This window comes from Stegostoma tigrinum, chromosome 3 (genome assembly GCF_030684315.1).
Source record: "Stegostoma tigrinum isolate sSteTig4 chromosome 3, sSteTig4.hap1, whole genome shotgun sequence".
Taxonomy (NCBI): domain Eukaryota; kingdom Metazoa; phylum Chordata; class Chondrichthyes; order Orectolobiformes; family Stegostomatidae; genus Stegostoma; species Stegostoma tigrinum.
The window spans coordinates 92,891,217-92,908,262 of record NC_081356.1 but is presented as its reverse complement, the minus strand read 5'-3'; the positions used below and the strand labels follow the sequence as shown (position 1 = coordinate 92,908,262).

The 17,046-nt window shown below is 37.1% G+C and overlaps 1 protein-coding gene across 10 annotated transcripts in view; it reads left to right on the top strand.

The window, feature by feature from the left end:
- adgrv1 (adhesion G protein-coupled receptor V1) overlaps positions 1–17,046 on the top strand; it is a 560,536-nt gene that overhangs the window by 150,484 nt on the left and 393,006 nt on the right. For all 10 annotated transcript variants that reach the window (XM_048527106.2, XM_048527099.2, XM_048527104.2 and 7 more), the window contains 5 exons: positions 783–1,594; positions 3,098–3,307; positions 11,794–11,924; positions 13,361–13,460; positions 15,669–15,848. In XM_048527106.2, coding sequence (XP_048383063.2) covers positions 783–1,594; positions 3,098–3,307; positions 11,794–11,924; positions 13,361–13,460; positions 15,669–15,848 — 1,433 coding nt within the window. The remainder of the gene's footprint in view (positions 1–782; positions 1,595–3,097; positions 3,308–11,793; positions 11,925–13,360; positions 13,461–15,668; positions 15,849–17,046) is intronic.

Here is a 17,046-nt window from a genome sequence, read left to right as displayed (position 1 = left end):
ATAGCTCATTTTGGCAATAATAAAAAGAAACATATATTATCTAAATGGCGAGAGATTACAATTCTCTGATACGTAGAGGGATCTGTGTGATTTTTGCGCACGTTACAAAACAAGAGGTTGCTGATTTATGAAAGACGAGGAGACATACTTTCTCACAGAGGGCTGCGAGTCTTTGGAACTCTATCCCAAAAGGTCGTGGAAGCAGAGTCTTTGAATATATTTTGAGGCAGACAATGTATAGATTCTTGTGTATAAAATTCTGAAATATCAGGAATACTAAGCGCTTTAGTGTGTCAGATGAGATATGATCTTATTGAATGGTGAAGCAAGTTCAAGGGGCCTACTCCTGCTGATTGTTCTTATGAAGGACCTGATAATTTTTTTGGCAATATAGGTGCCACATAAGCGCATGTTGCTATTTATGATCACTTGCCATTAAGCAGCATGTAAAACACGAGTGTTGTTGTGATACTGAAGCTAATCTGGATTGGAAACATTAGTCTTGAGATATATTTAACAGAAACTCAAAATAGTGTGTAAACAAGGTGCCTATAGATGTGTAAAGTCCAAAGATGTGTAGGTTAGGTGGATTGGCCATGCTAAATTGCCCATAGTGTTCAGGGGTGTATGTGGGTTATAGGGGGATGGGTCTGGGTGGGATGCTTCAAGGGGTGGTGTGGACTTGTTGGGCCGAAGGGCCTGTTTCCACACTCTACGGAATCTAATCTAATCTAATATGTATTTCCTAATCCAGTGTTCAATTGTGCTTGCTTTCCCTGTAGCGGAGGCTGTTTTGGGCAACTGCGGATATTTTACAGCACCTTCAAAATTGATTTTGTGGACCTTCTGGTGAAAGAAGGACAGGACATTTTCTCTTATTACGAACCACCAATCACTGGCATTGCAAGTGGCCAGCCTATTCTTCATGAAAATGTTTCTCTGACGAGGGATGCTTTTCATATGTGTGCAGCTATTTGTCTCAAGGAAGAAGCTTGTTCAGCCTTCTCATTTACAAATATCTCTGGGATAGCCCAATGTTCCTGGATAGCTTCATTGTCGAACATACTGACCAACAGTACAGAATTCATAATCTATCGCAAGAACAGTTCAAGTATATCTGCTCTGCTGAGTACACAGGCAACAGCTGGTAGTGACTATGAGCCAGTCACTGAATTATGGGCGAGCATGCACGATGGAGAAGAGTTTGCCAATCTCTCGGTTACAATTCAAACTGACAGTGCACCAGAACGTGATGAAAAATTTTCCATTTTGCTTTCGAATGTGGAACTGTTGAATGGAACAGCCATCCCTGCAAACCAGCCCACAATTGGCCAACCAAATGTCTCCACTATTGTAATAGCTATGAATGGAGATGCATTTGGGATATTTTTGATTTACAGTACACATCCGAATGCCACAGATGAAGGGAGTTATCTTGAAGTAATGGAAGCAACTCAGACAACAGTGCAGCTGGTCATAGATAGGAGTGGTGGGAGTCTTGGTGAGGTAACAGTGGAGTGGCACGTGGTTGGTGGCACAGCTACAACAAGCATTGATTTCATTGGTGACGGCGAAATTTTAACATTTGGAGAAGGTAAAGAAGTTACGTGTGTGTGAATTAATGTGCATTCTCCTGATGATTTCATTATTGATAGCCCATCTTGTATTTAAACTTAACATATATTTTTGAAACCCTCCCCTATTACATATGACAATTTAATGACCTTTTGTATTTTTCTCTTAGCATGGACTTTTGTTATCCTTTTTCCTAATCTTGGGTTGAGATTTATCATGTAATATGGCTGGAATATTTTGCATTGAATTTATAGCATAGCAGATTTGTGTTGTGTTTATTCCCCAAACCAGCCATACTTTTTCTCAACTTGTCATCATATCCACCTTGATATTTCACACTTTTGCATTTATCCAGCTCTCTCTCAAATACATAGAAGAAATTATACTTTGATCCCAGCTGATAGTAATATAGTACAACTTGGCCTGATGGATCATTTGCTTAATTTTTGCGTTACCCTGGTTACCATGATGAATAGTCAATGAACCATTCACGGGAGGCTGCAGACAATTCTTAACAACACAACATGAATTTAATGCGTAAAATAAATAAAGAAAGATCAAATAGACCTATATATAAAACTGTTGAAAAGCCTTAATATATACAGCAAAGCAGTACTTTAACCTGTTACCCAACAATTTTTTTTTACAAATACTCAATTCCAGAGAAATTTCATTCCTTTCTCAACTTTTTAAGCTTTTACTTAACTGGATCTTCCCAGTTTCTTTTATTGTAGTGTAGGGCAGTGTTATGATTGTTTTCCGAGTGCACTGGTACGAAACTTTCACAATTCTGATTAACCTTTACATTTTCAAAATGAATAATTTGAAGATTTCTGTCTGAACTCTGCTGACTTGTAAATCCACAAACCGAAAGACTTTGGCCAGGATGACTGTTCCTCTTGAACTTCCGGATTCTCCTATTGGGAGAAACTTCCAGATTCTGAACTGAAACTACAAAACGTCTCTTCCGAAGTCAAAACTAAACTAATGCTCTTAATGTGATTAGCTTTCCTGTCATAAACTCAACAGTACAAACATTTTATCCATTGGCCGTACAGTAGTTCAGCCTGAGACTGAACTGCAGCCACATACTTGTTCGAATTTGAAATACTTCATTCATTACTGACCTGTCATTTAAAAGAAACCTTCTCAGAATTGGTCATTAGCAACTCCTTTGTCTGTCCAACTGTCTTTCTCTTTCTTTGGGCTCCATCCTATCGTTTACTCCCTACCCCACCCACCTCCCCATTTTCTGCATATAAACTGACATTTTCCCAGCCATCATCAGTTCTGAGGAAGGGTCGCTGGACCCAAAATGTTAACTCTGTTTTCTCTTCCACAGATGCTGCCAAACCTGCTGAGCTTTTCCAGCAACTTTGTTTTTGTTCCTGATTTACAGCATCTGCAGTTCTTTTGGTTTATATTAGAGTAGTTTTGTACCCTGCCTTAACTGTCAAACATAAGTAAATAAGTCAGGAAAATCAAAAACAAACTTCTATTGTTACTCTTTGTTCATTTGCAGGTGAGGATAGGAGACTTATCACATTAACAATTGTCGATGATGAAGAACCAGAAGACAATGAAACCATTCTAGTCCGTCTAACACATACTGAGGGTGGCAGTCGTATTCTGCCCAGCTCTGACACTGTCACTGTGGTCATATTAGCCAATGATTATTTTGCAGGAGTAATTAGTTTTCACGCATCCTCCCGGTCTGTAATCGGACATGAAGGTTGGTTTCTGTGTGTAATGACAACCATTCTCATAATCATCAATTTCTATAGTGCCACAGTCTTCCTAAGCCTTGCTTTACTATTTTAGCCATTGACAGGTACTTTTTCCCCAATTCTTGTTTTATAAAAATGGAGGAGAATAGAATAAAAGCCAACTTTCTACATGTATGTAAAGTTGAAAAATTAGTGGATTTTGTGACAAGTTGATTTATTTTATTCTCTTGGCACTCTAACTAGATAAATTTTAATCCTTGATCCTTAAAGATTTGAAAATTTTCTTCACCAAATTACGAGTTTCAGTGAGGCTGACAAATAATGTGCAAACTTTAAAAAAATCCTCTCCCAGGTAAACCTTAAGATGACGTTTGACTCACAGCAAAAAAGCAATCCAAAATTTGATTGTTTGTAATGTTAAAAGGACAGGCAGCCATGTATAATCAACATAAAGCAGCAGGATATCTTTTGCTTCATTCCAGTTGGAGGCTGAAAAATAAAAAGTTGCTAGTGTCTGTTGTTTTGCTGCATTTCAACAGGATGAAAGTATTTTTCTTCAGGACTAATCCATGCCATGCTTCTTTCTTGGATTTTAGTCCGGGATTGTACCGTGTCCTGTCAGGAGATTATTATAAATCATGTTTGACAAGGTCAAATTGACTACATATTTAGGGTCCTTGAACATTGAAACTTGTACAGATTACATAGAAGGGTTTTTTGCTGCTCAATACTTCTTATGAACAGTATATTGATAATTACTAATAATTCTTAACATGATTTATAATATGTAGGAATGCTCATGGGCCATTTATATTTATCATTTTTCCATAAGAATAATGAAATGTTCCCATCCCTGTTAATTGTAAAAGATTAAACATTGATTGTTTAATTTGTAATCCAAAAAGTGAATGGAAATTTGAACCAACCCTACCCAGTATTAATACTTCTGTAAAAATGATGAAATTCTTACAGATGACTCAGGCTTTTTAAAAAAATACAATGCCTTCAGTTTAGCTATTTAAAGATATCATTGATATGATCTGTACCGATACTTTTACAGTGTGGTGTTTTTGCATTAATATTTCTGTTTAACTTGTCACTGCTGCAGCTGAAGTAAAGCTCTGATTGACCAGACTAAAAAAGGCAGTTTTGATTAAAATGAAGCTAAATCTTGAGAATGCATTGGCTTTTAAATAACAGTAAATATTAGGGAGGTTGAAAGTTATTTTAGTCCAAGAAGACCTTACAGGTTTCAGTTCTATCCGATTAGCTTCAAATAACAGTACTGTTGCATGATAAGTGGTATTGTGTTTGTTATTGAACTAGAAAATGAGTAGTCTGGAGTGTCGGATCAATTATTCGAAGTTTAATGTTCTCTGCCATTTAGTTTGTTGAATGATTTTCATCATTAATGTTGACAGCTGGGGAGAGATGTCAAAGAGGAGCCTCCAGTTCTCTGTTCAGCAGTACAAGTGACCTTTATTTAGAGCTCTTTTACCACATGTGTGGGAGAGGCCAGGAACCACGCCGAGTCTGGCTTTTACATGGAGCCCAGTTGCCCTCATAATGACAGCTCGCATTGGAGATCAGTGACACTCTACCTTTCCTAATAAAGTACAGGATATTTATATGCACCATATTACTGTGGTTGCACACAATATTTCCACAACCCCTTTATTCTACACTTCCAATCCTGTGGATACGTGATCAATGATGGACAACTTCATGGTCCACCTTTGGTTCCCCATGATCTCATGATGTTTGCCAGACATTCTTATTGTCAGGCCTTGGGATCTTGCAATGTATCCCATTAATTTACATTCCAGCACAGATTGTTATGCCCCTTTCTAGACATTCGTCAGTTCCATCATATACTTGATTATTACTAAAGACTTTTCAAATTTGGTCATACAATTCATATACCATGCTGACCTTATCATAGAAGATTAAAAAAGATGTCAATTTCTTACAATTGTTGTAATATTTGTAATATCAGCTCTACCATAAAGTTTATTATAAAGTTATACATAGTTACACCTAATACCACAATTCTGTCACAAGCTAACAATTTCAGAAGCAGCTTTGCTCTTATCCAACTTGGAAAAGTCAAACAAATCCAGTTTCTGTCTAGCAGCTGCCTTTTACAATTTCTATTTTGTATATTGCAATATGGTTTAAAATAGAAATTTGATAACAGGATAGACTTTATTGTCATGACTTTAAATAATTTTTATATAACACATATTCGAATCCCATTGACAGGAAGGAAATTCATGCACTTTTTTAACTCCATTAAAAGAAGCCTTTTTGGATTTTTTTTAGGCTGTTCAATAGGTTCAAAGTGGTGATTGTTAATTCTTGCTTGGTCAGAATGACATAAGTCTTTTACAATTGTTTCTGCTCCACCTCTCCCCCGCTTGCTACATTATTTCTCTATTGCTTCTCTTATGAGGTTATCTGGTTTGCAGCTTCTTATTGTTCTAATCTTCCTGCAAGGGCGTTTATTAAAATCAGTGTCTATTAATTGTGGGATCATGCCTTTCTTTTAATTCTTGCAAAGCTACAAACTTTGGGCCATCTGTTCCCAAACATCTACCATCAGACTGCCTCTCACAGATATCTGCAGAATGTCCCGTATTTTAATTTGTAATGTTCTTTGTTCTATCTATTACCTTGAGTTTATCTTCTTAGTTTATCCTAACTAATGATTTCTCTTTAATTCTTAACCTAGCAAGTTAATTCAGTTACTACAGCTAAACATCTTTTCAGCCATCTTTATGCCAACTATCTTGTGCCACTTCTGGCCTTGGGCTGCCCCAGCAATGATCATGTAACTGTAGGGTTGTCATAAAACCCTATAAACTTGATTAATATACTGTAAGGAAGAAAATATTCCTCGTCTGGTCTTTGTGCATCCACACTTAAAAGAGAATGATTGCCTCTTAATAGGCTTCTGAAATAGTCTAGCAAGTCATTTATTTGTCAGTCACCTTTCTCAAGGGCAGTTAGAGATGTGCAATAAATGCTGGCCTTTGACCTTTGAGTGAATGAAACAAAAAATGTTAATGGAAAAAATATAAAAGCATAGAAACTAGGTGCAGGAGTAGGCCATTCACCCCTTCAAGCCAGCTCCGCCATTCACTACAGTCATGGCTGATCCTCTATTTTCATTCCATATTCTTACTTTCTCCTGAAATCCCTCAACAACTTTAATATTTAAAAATATATCAGTCTCTTTCTTGAATATATTCAATGACTTAGCCTTCACAGCCTTTTGTGGTAGAGAATTCCACAGGTTGTTGAACCTTTGAATGATTCCATTTTTCCTAACCTCAATTTTAAATGGTCTACTGCATATCCTGAGATTCTGTGTCTTTATTTTAGATTAAACAAACCTATGAAAACATCCTTCCTGCATCTTGTCTGTTTAGACCCGTTAGAATTTCTCATACATTTCAATCTGAACGCCTCTCATCCTTATAAATTATAGTGAATACAAGCCCCATTGACCTAATCCCTCCTTATTGGACAGTTCTGCTGTTCCTTCAGTTCTGAAGAAGGTTCACTGGACCCAAAACGTTAAATCTCATTTCTCTCCATAGATGCTGCCAGACCGGTTGAGTTTTTCCAACAATTTCAGTTTTTGTTTTTGTTTCCTTCTTTTTATTCACTCATGGAATTTAGGCATCTCTGTTTAGGCCAGTATTTAGTGCCCATCCCGAGTTTGCCAAGGGCAGTTAAGAGTCAACCATATTGTTGTGGACCTGGAGTCACATGTATACCAGGCCACGTAAGGATGACAGATTTCCTTCCCTGAAAGACATCAGTGAACGAGGTGGGTTTTTCCAACATTTGACAGTGGTTTCACAGTCATTATGAGACCTTAATTCCAGAATCTTTATTTTCTTGCAATGTAGGCCAACACATCATTTATATTTCTAATTGTTTGCTTCCCATCCCTGTCTACTTTTGTTGACATGTGTAACAGTGTCAACACAGTGTGGAGCTGGAGGAGCACAGCAGGCCAGGCAGCATCAGAGGAGCAGGAAAGTTGACTTTTTGGTTCGGGACCCTTCTTCAGAAATTACTGTTTTATGATTTTAAAAGGGTACCCAGATACATCCAGGAAATGTCAATGGGCAGCAGACGTAAGGGGTCATGAAATGTAGATGGAATGATGTTGAATTCATGTCTTAATATATTTATAATTTGAAAGTAGTTTTAATTTAGAAATGCTGTGGATAATTTTTAGATTTTCATTATGTATGATCCAAGTAAAATTATTTTAATTTGTAATCTCGCAATGCCATAGAACCCCTCTAGTGTGGAAACAGGCCATTTGGCCCAATAGGTCCACACCAACCTCCGAAGAGCATCCCACTCACACCCACACCCATCTCTCTACCCTTTCCCTGTAACTCTACATTTCCCATGGCTAATGCACCTGATCTACATGTCATTGAATGTCTGGGCAGTTTAGCATGGCCAATCCACTTAAATGCAATGGATAGTTTTTAGACTTTCATTATGTATGATCCAAGTAAAATTATTTCAATTTCTTAGATTGTTGTAATAACTTCAGTATGTTGTAAAATAACTGTAAATCTGAATGTTGTTAGATCAGTGGATCAATTTTCAAAAATATACTTGTCCTAGATAACACAAACTCTTCCTAATAAGGTGTTACAGGTACATGCTTAAAAGTTCTGTCTCACAGGTTTGAAATATTGCTGGTCAAATGCCTAACAACACTGAAAAAGAATTATTCTGTGATGAACTGTGAGACATTGAATAGGTTAAGACCTGTATACGTACTAATGTTAAATGATTAAGAAAAAAATGAAATCCCTTTTTTATACCGTACAAAATTATTATGTGCAATTTTATTACAGAATTTTACTTTCAAAATACGTTTGGTGTAATCTGAATGTAGTTGTTAAATATGTGATTCAAGTAGTAATTTTCTGGCTCGAAGCTCCCGTTAAGATTGCCTTTCAGAAATTGCAGTGAATAAATGGTTAGAAAATGGTGTGCAAGCCTGGTGTACAATTTGTGATTGTGTGTTTAAAGAGAGAAAGTGTCAGGTACACATGTTCCAATTTCCAGATACGTAGGTTTGTAGAACTGCCATTTATTCAAAAATATTTAAAAGCCAATGCAACACTGCATGTACTGGCAAAACTGTTTGAAGGTTCTCTGATGACATCAATTCTTATCACCATGTGTTTCTGTGATCACTACAATGTAATTGCATCATTTTAAAGCTTTGCATTATTTTAGAAAAATCTTTCTCGAAACTTGTTTTATGAAATTTAAACTCTGAAAAGTTTAATTTATTTGAGCAGAATTATTGCAAATCTTGGGATTAGATTAAACCTGCAACATTTTTAACCTTTTTAATGTTTTTAGAAGTGTATTTTTTCACATTCTGTATGTTTAATACAAATAACACTATTGCTAATTTTTTGCATATTTATTTTAGACTGAAATTGTTTTTCAGCATTTAAAAACATTTCTGAAATTGTAAGTTTTCCTTTTGTGTTTTTTTTTGATTTGAAAACATGTTTTCACTTGGAACAAACAACCATCCAATGTATTTTTTAAATTTAATAAATGGTTGCTATTTTGTTTTATGATTACTTTGAATTTTTACATTTTTCAATGGATGTTGATGTGCAACTAAAGCCTTGCTTAAATTAGGGCAGTTTTCTTACACTTCTGTGATTTTTCAACCACATTCTTATATATTTTTTAAAATATAGAATAGATATGTTTAATATTCTCATAACTCTTGCCATTGTAGATAAATGTAAATATTTTGCTGCATGTGTTTCATTTAACTCTACAGTGTTAATGGGCTTATCATGCAGTAATATGACAGTGTTCTAGCTGGTACATCCATGCCTGACAATTTGGCATTGTTGAATTCGCCAAAAATATAGTGCAACAAGAACACTGTGATGGATAGTTAGAACTATTTTGTGCTGTGTCATGTTCCAACTTTGCTGTAAAGTAAATTACTTGGCAGTAAAGATGATTGCATGTTTCAATACAGAACCGTTGAGCTATTCTGAATTCATGGTCTATAAACAGGAAAGAAACTTCAATGAGTGAAAACATTCCATTGATAATACTTCAAAATATATGGCAAAACATAGTATGGTTATTACTGATAAAATTATTTGCAACATGCAAAAACTTTGTGACATTTTCTTCAAATGCATGTTTTGAGTTGTCCCTTTTTGCACCTGGGAATACAGCACTCCCACGCGTGTGCATAATCATGTACATATTTATGCACGCAGAATGTAGTACTATTTGGACCATTTATAGCTGTTTCCTATTTCTTCATTCATATGAGGTAAAGCTAGTCGTAGTTAATCATTTGTGAATATAAAACATAGCTATTTGAATGGTAATTTCTGAACTTACTTTTTTTCGTGATACACCTTTTATTAGAAAATCAAATCTTCATTTCTTCAGCTACTTCTTCTAGTACTTCTGCTGGCTCAACATCATTCTTTAAAATTCTCATTGTTCACTGTAGCCACAAGCACAAGTTCAATTTTCACATGAAGTTATTGTAATTCCTTTCCACTCTCAGCATCTCTGTTGAATTAATTGTCTTGCTTGTTATTTTAATATTCGTTTTGGTTCTCTACTCTCTCTGTTCTGAATTCATGGCCTTCTTTCCCTGAAAGTCACTCCCTTCAAACAAACTTTCCAGCCCATATTGGAAGTCAGCTTATTGAGTTTCCCAGAATGTCCATCCATTTATCAGAGCAATTCACAGTTTCTTTATATCACCCTGCAAGTAATTATTTGGAAATCTTTATAGCAGCCGTCTTCAACTCAGTCAGATGTTATTACTGAAATTTTGTGAACAAAAATTGCAACACTCGAGATGTGGAAATTTCCTCATCTGTCTACTGTCACCTCCAGTTACACAGCATGAATTTAAGAAAGATTTGTAACACTAGAATAATGAATCTCGATTTGTTTCCATCAAGCATGACTCTGTACTGAAAATATGGAACAATGAATTTACCTGGTAATTGCAGACCAAAAAATCCAAAAACTCTGGTCTCTGAATGATCAGAGCAGATGTATGACTGGTATGAGCATCAGGCATCTATGGACATCAGAGTTCTCTTGGGTCATTCTCCAGCTCCATTAGAATTTCCGTTCTGAATTGGCGACTGAGTCTAACTCAGCATCAGTCATGATAGTTCCAATGTAGAGAACTGGATCATGACCTGCAATTGTTTGACAGATTGAAAGCCAATCTCACTCCTGCAAAATTCAGAAGTGGCCCCTCAAGCCCTGCTGTCTGCATTATACCCCTTAACTGACATGGCTACCAATCCTGACCATCCAACACCTGACTATAACCCTTTGGCCATTTAGCTGTTGACATGGCCACCTTCCTGATCTGATTCAACTATCCTCAACCACGCAATTAGTACCTTTCCTACTTACCATCTACCTCTCACAGCCCTTCACACATTCATTCATACCCCACTCTCACACTTGCTGATACTATTATTAAATTTTTTAAATTTTTGCCCCTCTCTGTCCCTATCTCACTCTCAGTCCTCCTCCTGCCCTCCCATACATGCAGGCATGCACACGCACACGCACACTTTTACTTGATTAAGATCAAATTCAAGGAATGAGCAGCAATCTGATAATGCCTCAAATGATCTGGGCCAAAATGGAATCTATAACCAACTTGATCAGATGGGATGCATGAGACAGGAGGACTGGGGTTTGGGGGAGTGCAGAGGTTGCTTGGTGATGGAGAGTTCATACCACATAAACAATTTGTGCACGCATATAGCTCTACTGCTCATAAATGATTGGATATTGCATTTCGTCGTGGTTATGTTATTGTTTAATTAGTGAACTTGTTAGGTTGAAGTCTTTACTAAATTGTAAATGTCCATTTGCAGCTTTAGGTAATTACATTGTATGAAATGTGTTGATATAAAACAGCATATCTACCCCTCAATATAAAACATGTGGTACAGTAATTGGCATTTATTGAATTGAATTTCTTTAACAATTGAAATTTGGAACTGGATTTGTTTTCGTTTTTATTGTATAGAGTAAAACCATAAATTGTTTGCACCTAGAAAGCAATAGGCTATAAGAAACTACTTTGAATTGTTTCCTTTTGTAAAATTGCTTTGTGCTGCATGACCAGTTCTAGATTTGAACCATTTCTCTTATCGTTGGTGTTTGGGAAAGAAAGTATTTCTTGATTGACTTAGTCTTTAAAGTTCTAATGAATATTTGATCTATGAAGGCTGGACATTTCAGCACCTCAAGGTTAAACAATTATTAATTAAGATACTTTTGTTTTTATTTTATCTGTATAATTTAGCATGAGGTGTTTGGCTAATTGGTAAAATGAATGATGCACGATTGATAGACATACAACAAATTCACTTTAAAAATGGGTTGATAGTTCAATCTGATTTAACTGTAGGAGAAAGTGTGTTGCTGTGGATTGAGAGGAGTTCTCCTGGAAAGGGAAATGTAACTTTTGACTGGAACATCCATGGAAAACATGTTCAGGAAAATTTTGCAATTACAAGTGGAACACTTTTACTTTCTGAGGTAAGTAATGAGCACAATCCCCATAACTACTGTGCACCACCCTGCTCCCTTCTCTGCAGCAGTAATTTGCTGAATGCAGGTTTCCCTTCACACCTTCTCCCTCTGCCTTACACACACTAACCGTACTCCCCTCTCCCTCTACGTACTTCTTTTCCCTTCCAGCCTGCTTGGCCCCCACTCATTATAGTAGTGTCCTGCTGGAAAAATCATTTCTTTTGTTGTAGATTTAAAAGCATTGAAGAAGGCACTTTAATTTTGAAGTATCCTGTTCCTCACCGCGGATATTTTTCAATCGCTCATGGAATGTTGCCGTCATTGCCTAGGCAACCATTTATTACACATCTCAAATTGTCCTTGAGAAGGTGGTAGTGATCTGTCTTCTTGGCCAGCTTCAGTAATTGGCATGTTGAGACACACTCAATGCTGTTAAGGAGGGTGTTTCAGGATGTTGAACCTATGACTATGATGGAATGGTGATATAGATTCAAGTCAGTGTGGTACATGCATCTACTGGCCTGGACCTCCTTGATGATAGAGGTCATGGGTATAGAAGATGTTGTGAATGGAGCCTTAGTGAGTTACTGCAGGAAAACTTTTAGACACTGTCTCTGTGTTTCAGTGATGGAGGGAGAGAATGCTGAAGGAGGTGGATGAAGTGCAAATCAAGTGGACTGCTTTGTCCTGCTTTATCCTCAAAGTTCCTGGGCTGTGTTGGAACTTCAGCCATCGTGTCAAGTATGACTCAGGACTTGTGTCTTGTAAATGGTGAACAGGCACTGGGGAGACAGGAGGTGCCTACTCACTACAGGGTTCCTAGCTACTGATACACTGTTGTAGCCACTGACCTATCCCCTTCCTACCTCCCTACCTACACTCACCTTTACTGGCTCCAACCCCACCTCTTTAACTTGTTTGTCTCCTCTCCACCTATCTTCTCCTCTATCCATCTTCGATCCACCTCCCCCTCTCTCCCTATTTATTTCAGAACCTCCTTCCCCTCCCCCATTTCTGAAGAAGGGCCTAGGCCCGAAACGTCAGCTTTCCTGCTCCTAAAATGCTGCTTGGCCTGCTGTGTTCATGCAGCCTCAAACCTTGTTATCTCAGATTCTCCAGCATCTGCAGTTCCTACTATCCCCTCTTATGATTTATTTTGATTTGTTATTGTCACATGTCCTGAGATACAGCAAAAAGTAGTGTTTTACTGCCATGCAGGCAAATCATACCTTATGTAAGTACATCAGGGTAATAGAACAGAATGTAGAATATAGTGTTACAGCTGCAGAGAACTATAAAAATGTTGACAAATAATTTTCTGACTACTGCTATTAAATCCTTATGAGCTGCCTGGTATAGTATTTGCCATACCTGCTGCCATGATTTCTGCTTGTGTTTCTGTTGTATTCTCTCTTTTCTAATTATGTGTGCAATCCTTTTAGGGGGTTTTAAATACATCTTTTCTCATCCACCTATTTGATGATGATATTCCTGAAGAAAAGGAGGAATACAGAGTCATTTTATCAAATATCAGAACTCAAGGTAACATTAAGTCCAATATTCTAATGGCTGTTAAATAAAGATGGTGTGTAAACAATAAGATTCATCATTGCAAGAAGGATTCTAAAGAGGTTGAAAAGGAGAGGATGAACAAAACAGATGTTGTTCACTTTTTGCTGTTGAATCCTTAAGTCTTTTGTCATTTAATCCACTGGCTTTAAAACTCTTGGATTTCTATTTCATTCAGTTTTGTTGAAAGGCCATCAGCCCAAAACATTGATTTGTTTGTCTTTACAAATGCTGCACAGTTTGTGGAGTTTTTCCAGCCTTTTTAAACATGTGATATCAGATTACCAGTGTCTGCAGTATTTTGCTTTTGTGTTTCTTGGTCTGAGGAGGTGGCCTGGTTTGACTTGTAGGGCAAATTGCATGTATATCAAGACAGCACAGTGGGGCTGAAGTTTGAGTACTCCAGACACATACTTTAGCTCTGGAGCACTTCAGTAAATGGTAGTCTGGTTGACCTCCAGACTAAAGAAGTAGGTTTGCTTGGAGTTGAGAATGGTGGGCATGGAGGGGTGTTGGGGGCCAATTTAATATTTCCTGTAGGGGAAATTTTACTGCAGCATCCGAATTCTAGTCCAAATCCTTGGAACTTGGAGTAGCTTATTTGCCAAAACAAACAGCTAGTAGTGGCATAGGACATGCTTAGCTATGTCCTAACTAAACTGAGAAATCATCCATGTGTTGATAATGCAAAATTACACTTTCAATTTTGAATGGGCTTACCATTCAAGGTAAATATAAATCTTCTCTTCAGTGGTGGTGCAGATATTTGAGCTTTATAGAATCTCTCTTATTTTCATTCCAATGAATACCTTTGAAAGAAATCGAGTGTTTTCTGCAAGGGCAAATGGTATGCTGTGCCTGATTGCCGCCCAGTCAGTGACGATGAAAAATTCACCTAATATTTGTTAACTGTCTTGGCACCCTCCTAAATTATTCTTTCCCAGAGTCTTAGAACTTGTTTGTAATTTGTTTGTCTTTGTTTTCCTTTTCCAAAGTAGCCAACTACGTCCAATACAACGTTTATTTTCTCTGAAGTGGCTACAGTCAGGTGTTGCAATATATGTAAATCTCCAAACATGTTCTCAGTGTTGCTACTTAACTGAACTGAGAAAATTACTCAAGTAATTACATGATGGACATATGAATTAGGAGCAAGAGTAAACCACTCATCCCCTCAAGTATGCTCCTTCATTCAATAAGACCATTGCTGATCTCAATATCGTACATTTCCATTTATCTGCCATTATCTTTCACTTTCTTACTTATCAAGAATCTATTCATGTTTTAAAAATATTCAAAAATTCTACTTCCAAGAGAAGAGAATTCTGAAGAATTTCAACACCGTGTTTTAAATGATGACCACTTAATTTTTAAACAGGGACCTATAGTACAGGATTCTTCCAGAAGAGGAGCCTCCTATTCACATCCACCCTGTCAAGATCCTTCTGGATCTTTATCAAGTTACCTCGTAATTTTCCAAAACTCTAGTGGATATAAGCCTAGCCTGTCGAACTTTTCCTCATCAGAAAACTCTCCCATGCTGGGTACTCATCAAGTTAACCTTCTCTGAACTACTTCCAATGCATTTGAATCTTTTCTTAAATAAAGAGATCAGTACTGTAGACAGTGGTCTCGCTAATGTCCTGCTAACTGAAGCATAACCCTGCTACTTTCGCATTTAATTCCAATTGGAATAATTATAATGTTCTATTTGATATCTCAATCACTTGCTGTACTGATATTTTGCCATTTTGCAAGTCATGTATTAGGACTTCCAGATCATCTTTGCATCTCTTATCTCTGCAATCTCTCACCATTTATACAATACACGTCATTTGTTCTTCCTATGAAAATTGACTTTCATATCCTCCTACATCATAATTCATTTACCAGATGTTTGCTTCCTCATGTGACCTATCTATATTGCTTTACAAAGTACTGCCCTACGTATCCTTGTGTCATCTTTGCTCCACCGTACTTGCTTTTATCTTACAGATGACACTCCCCACTCTCTAAACACTGCCTGTGATTTGTTCTTGTAGGTTTCTTAGATGAGTTATGGTAATCTAACAATATATCTGGTGGGACAGTTTGGTTTCTGAAAGATAATGAATTATATTTGCAATTAACTTGTATTTTCAATAAAGGGAGAGCATTATCTTTTTTTTTCTTCTTTGGCAGGTATTCCCTCAACAGGTGCAGCTAGTATTGACAACCAAGGATACAAAGCTGTTCTTAGCGTCGAGGCCAGTGATGAACCACATGGGGTAGTTAAGTTTGCTCTGTCATCTCAAACTGTTTCCACTGAGGAAGGAAATAAACCTATTCAGCTGTTTATCAGTAGGGAGTTTGGATCCTTAGGTAACAAAATGTTGATTATATCAATATTAATTTATGCTATTCAAGTAGATTTGAAATTAGATACGATAAGTGAGAACTTTTTTTCTTGTTTTTTAATTATGATGTGGGTTAGCCTAATATATAACAATTGAGCTAAGCTACATATAGAAAGTCAAACTTAGGTACCAATTTGCATTCATATCGGGTATAAGTGGCAGTATATTTTCACTGTAATAACTGTTAAACTCTTTGAACATTCCGTTAACTTTGCACCCAATTAATCTAAAGTAGGAATCTGAAACAGACTGAAGCAAAGGTAAAATAATGGCAAGCTTCAACGCACTGTTATGACCTGTCAATAACCCAAATAAAAATCTCGGGGAAGCTTTATGTAACATTCAGTTTGGGTACTTATATTAACATGCCACAGCAAAGGCGTACACACACCAAAGCAGTGTTCCTTGTATTAGAATTATCCCACTGTACTATAAAAGGGAGCGGCTGTGTTGTGTTATTTGGAAAGTTAAAAGTCAACCTCAACTCTGTGCACGATTTAAAAATGGCCAACATCAAATCAGTTTTTTAAAATTAATTCAAAGGATATAGGCATTGCTGCTAGGCCAGCATTTATTATCCATCCCTAGTTGCATTTGAGACAGTGGTGGTGAACTGTTTTCTTGAACTTTTGCCGTCATTTGGTGTAGGTAAAGTCACAGTGCCACAAGGGAGGGAGTTCCAGGATTTTGGCCGAATGACATTGAAGGAGCAACCCGCACGTTTCTTATTCTGAGTCATTCTCTCAATATTCATTTGTATTTAAAGTAATAGAAATGGAAGTTGGGGAAGAAATGTTACAAGTAAAACCAAATTAAGAATAGCCTTTCAAATGCATCAGGAAAAAACAGGGCAGCTGGACCATTGAACTTATTCCTTTTTGATCTGGTTTATTCTCCATACACATTGTTCTCAACTCTGCCTCCTTCACCTAATTTACTTACACAGTCTCCTTGGAGAGTCAAAAAAAATAGATAAAACCTTGAGATAACAAGGTGTAGAGCTGGATGAACATGGAGGCCAAGCAGCATCAGGGGAGCAGGAAGGCTGATGTTTTGGGCCCAGACCCTCCTTCAGAAATGGGGGAGGGGAAGGAGATTCTGAAATAAATAGGGACAGAGGGGGAGGTGAATAGAAGATGGATAGAGGAGAAAATAGGTGGAGA